The sequence below is a fragment of the Geospiza fortis genome, unplaced genomic scaffold (assembly GCF_000277835.1).
Source record: "Geospiza fortis unplaced genomic scaffold, GeoFor_1.0 scaffold128, whole genome shotgun sequence".
In the NCBI taxonomy this organism is placed as follows: domain Eukaryota; kingdom Metazoa; phylum Chordata; class Aves; order Passeriformes; family Thraupidae; genus Geospiza; species Geospiza fortis.
In genome coordinates, this window is record NW_005054420.1 from 2,058,780 (window position 1) to 2,062,441 (window position 3,662).

General features: G+C 51.2%; 1 protein-coding gene across 1 annotated transcript; it reads right to left on the bottom strand.

The window, feature by feature from the left end:
* Positions 1–315: 315 nt before the first annotated feature.
* Positions 316–3,657, bottom strand: MBD4 (methyl-CpG binding domain 4, DNA glycosylase; the record flags this gene model as incomplete). The annotated part of the gene is made up of 7 exons (XM_005426638.2): positions 316–522; positions 655–758; positions 1,413–1,562; positions 1,795–1,929; positions 2,207–2,281; positions 2,631–3,442; positions 3,635–3,657. Coding segments are annotated over 7 exons (1,377 nt in total), but the record flags the coding sequence as incomplete, so codon positions are not given.
* Positions 3,658–3,662: the final 5 nt, after the last annotated feature.

Here is a 3,662-nt window from a genome sequence, read left to right on the forward strand (position 1 = left end):
AACGGCGCGGCACAGCCCGAGCGACCGAGCGCGGCCCCAGCTCCGAGATCCAGAACGCGCCTGGGGCCCACTCCTGCCGGAGCGACGCGGGGCCCGCCCCTGGATGAGACTGGGAAGGTGCCAGTAGCACCGGGGGTAGGGCCAGGGCCGGGCACACGCTCTCCTGCGCAGCCCGTGTCCAGCAGCACCGAGGTCAGATCCCGACTGCTCCGGGCCCAGGAAGGTAATGGTGGGCACTGGATGGCTGTGCCCAGCGAGCCCCCAGCCCGGGGAGGCAGCTGCAGGCAGAGCTGCACTGCAAGAAGAGACAGGCACTACAAAATAGGGACACGTTTATTTAAAAAATAGCAATGACTCTAGCCATGACATCACACAAATATATACACCCAGAGCTGTGAGGGCACCCGAGGGGAGGTGGTGGGGCCAGGTCAGCCCCAGCTCAGCTCAGTCGATGCTCAGCTTCTTCCGGTTCTCCCACAGCCACGTGTGGTACACGTTCAACTTGTGGTCCTGTGGCTGTACCTGAGACACAGAGAAAATGTAAAATATTTACTAAAACACCTTAAAATATCTCATCGCTCCAACATTGTGAGTGTTGGTTTTCCAGTGCCAGGGGTCAGTGGGCACAAGTGAGACCCGAAGGGCACCACCCACCTCCTTCCACTCGTTAACACAGAAGATCCTGTAGGAGTCGTTGCCGTACTTGCCGATGCCGTGCAGCTCGATCGGGTACCGCCACGCCTTGCTCAGGTACTCACCTGCGGGGCAGGGCACAGCACTCAGCACCGGCACACACACACCTGCCCTCACTGCCTGCACACAGGAGCACCCTGTGCCACTGTTACATGACTTCACTTCGGCACATTTCAAATGAAAACCAAAAGTTTCAGGTATTTCCTGGTGCACGCAGACCGTGAATCCCCACGGGTTCATCTTAAACTGTGGTGTTTACATTCTCTGTTCAGAGAATGTGAATACCACATTAAAACTGCTTTTCAACAAACCACCGTGGGAGCTTTAATCATAACCTCTCTCATCTGAACAAAATTGTCCTCTGCAGGTTCTGAGTATAGAATCAGAAAAATCCCAGCTGGAAGGGCCTTCTGCAGGTCACCAGAGCAACCCTGAGCAGAGCCACCCTGTAACAGTGCTCACACACAGCAGCAGTGCTGCGGATGCTTGGGTCTCTTGTACTCCAACCAGTTTCTGGTCTCCTGCAGAAAACACCATGGCTGGCATTTCCCTCCCAGTTCAGACTGGGATCAGCAGCTTTGCCTGTGTGACACCAATGGATCCCAAATGCTGCACAAAATAGCCACCAACCCACCCAATCCCCAGAGCAGTGTTTGCATCAAAGCTGTTTGTCTTTTGCCAGCATAACTAAAATGGTTCCAGATGTCAGGAAAACCCACCTGAGAACCTGATGATGGTTTTGGCTCTGAGTTCGTAGAGGCCCAGAGGTTTGAGCAGCTCTGACATTTCTTTCCAGTCTGCAGCCCTGGCTACCTCAGGAGAAGGATACTTCTTCAGGAACTCCCAGAGCACTGGAATGGCCATTTTCCCTGGTGAAAGAATCCTGTGAGCAGGAGGCTGGGATGGAGCTCTCCTTCTGCACTATCCATATGCTTTCTCAAGTGAGCTTTTCCAAGGTAAGGTACCAACTAAGGATTATTACTTCACAGTGACACAAGTTAAAAAAATCAATTATTTCATTAACGCCATTAAAACTGGCAGCTGTTTCAGCCCTGTAACACCTCCCAACATTTACACACCTACTCCTGCTACTCTACTTACCTGAAGTTTTGTTGAGAAATATGGTGGCAATGAGAAGCTTCCATGGATCATGGAAGAGTGTTTCCTGGATAAGATTGAAAGGAGAACGTGGAGGAGTCCATTTTCTGAGGGCCTTCCTTCTGGGTGGGCTGAGGGCTGTACAGGGGCAACACAGGAACATTTATTAGACAGCAAAGGATGGTTTTACCTATTTAATGAAAAAAAAAAAGACCTCTGAAGCATTATTGTGGAGGCATTGTACATAGATGGAGCCACAGCAGTTCCCACACAGCCTTTACATGGCTGCAGGGGACTGTCCCACTTGGCACAGCTGCAGCCAGTGTCAAGCTGCAAGGAATTTTCCACATCATCACTTGGTCCTGAGCCATTGTATCCCTTCCCCATAAAAAATGTATTTCCCTAAATACAATACCTTCTTTGCTGTATTTACTGGAAAAATAGGGACTCGTTCTCCTTCTCTCCACTTGTGTTCGTGGGACAGACTCTTCTGTAAAGAAATAAACTTCAGCATTAAGAAAAAGCAGCAAGTATTTTGTTGTCATGTTTCACACACCACCTCTGCTTTATGCAGTGATGGAAACAGAAGGAATTCTCGTGTACAGAACACAAGTGTACCTTAAATCTCCTCAGATTATTGCCTGACACTGTACAGCTTAAGAGCTTGGCACAGTAAGTTTCAGTTTTGAGTAAGTCTGCATTAATTTAAATGCTGTTGGATAAAAATGAGATTTGGATGTCAGAGCAGCTTGACCTGAAGCAGAACACATGGCCTCAACAGCCAGGGGAGGCCTGGGCAGAAGGTGAGGGCTGGCATCACCCTCTGCTCTCACACGCACCTGGAGACGTTGTGACTGCTGCAAAGCTGGTCCTGTGCCACGGCTCAGCATCCACCTCGGTGTCAGGCTGAACACTCTGCCCGCCCAGAGCCCCCGGATCTGGCACTGGCCCTGTCTCCAGTCCATAGGATTTGTCCTCAGAGCCCACAGCAGGTGTGTCACTGGAGCATGGCCCCTCCTTTGGCAGGTGAGCCAGCTCCCTCTGTGAGCCAGCCACTGGCCTGAGCCGTGCCCTGGACATTGCTGACAGAGCTGTCCCTGCACCCCCAGGGTCAGCGCCTGCTTCACCCACGCCCTGGCTGTCAGCTCCACGGGTGTCTGTCTGCCTACAGCCCCTCTTGTTCTGAACACACTTGGTCTCCCGTGTGTTAGAGACTCTTCTCTGCCTCTTGCTCTTGGCATCACCTTGGTTCCTCCTTTCTGAGCCCTTCTCACGTTTCCTAGTTTGAATGCTTCTCCCATCTGCCCTCTTTCTTCTGGTCTTCAAATTCTCCTCTGGGTTTGTGCCTACCACTACTAAATCTGTGCCTTCCACAGTAGATGTAGCATCTTCCAGGTGTCCACTCCCAGCCTGGATATTCTGAATTCCAACCTCAGCACCATTCTGTGCATGGAGCTCCTGCGCTTTGCTCTGACAATCCTCCTTTTCCAGGTCAGTCCTCGCAGCTCCTGTACCACATCCCTTCAATCCTGAGTGTGTGCTCCCTCGAGGAGCTGCAAAATCGAAATCTGCTGCTTTCAGTGTTGTCTCCCCAGTTTTCTGTAAATACTCCACAAGTGCTCGTTTTGACCTCAGCTTCTTCCCTTCAGGGCTGTGGTAGGAAAGGAAAGTAAATTAGCAATGACTTTCTCATTCTACCGCTCTTTGCTTATAAATCTTCAACAATACATGAAAACAACTCCAAAACGAAGGACAAAAACAGTTTTGAGGGCGATGTCTGGGCAGATTTCTGTGGTCCTGCCAAGCAAGACCACACGGAGCTCATTGACAGCCGCAGCCTCACCTTATGAAGTACACGTCGATCCTCCCGG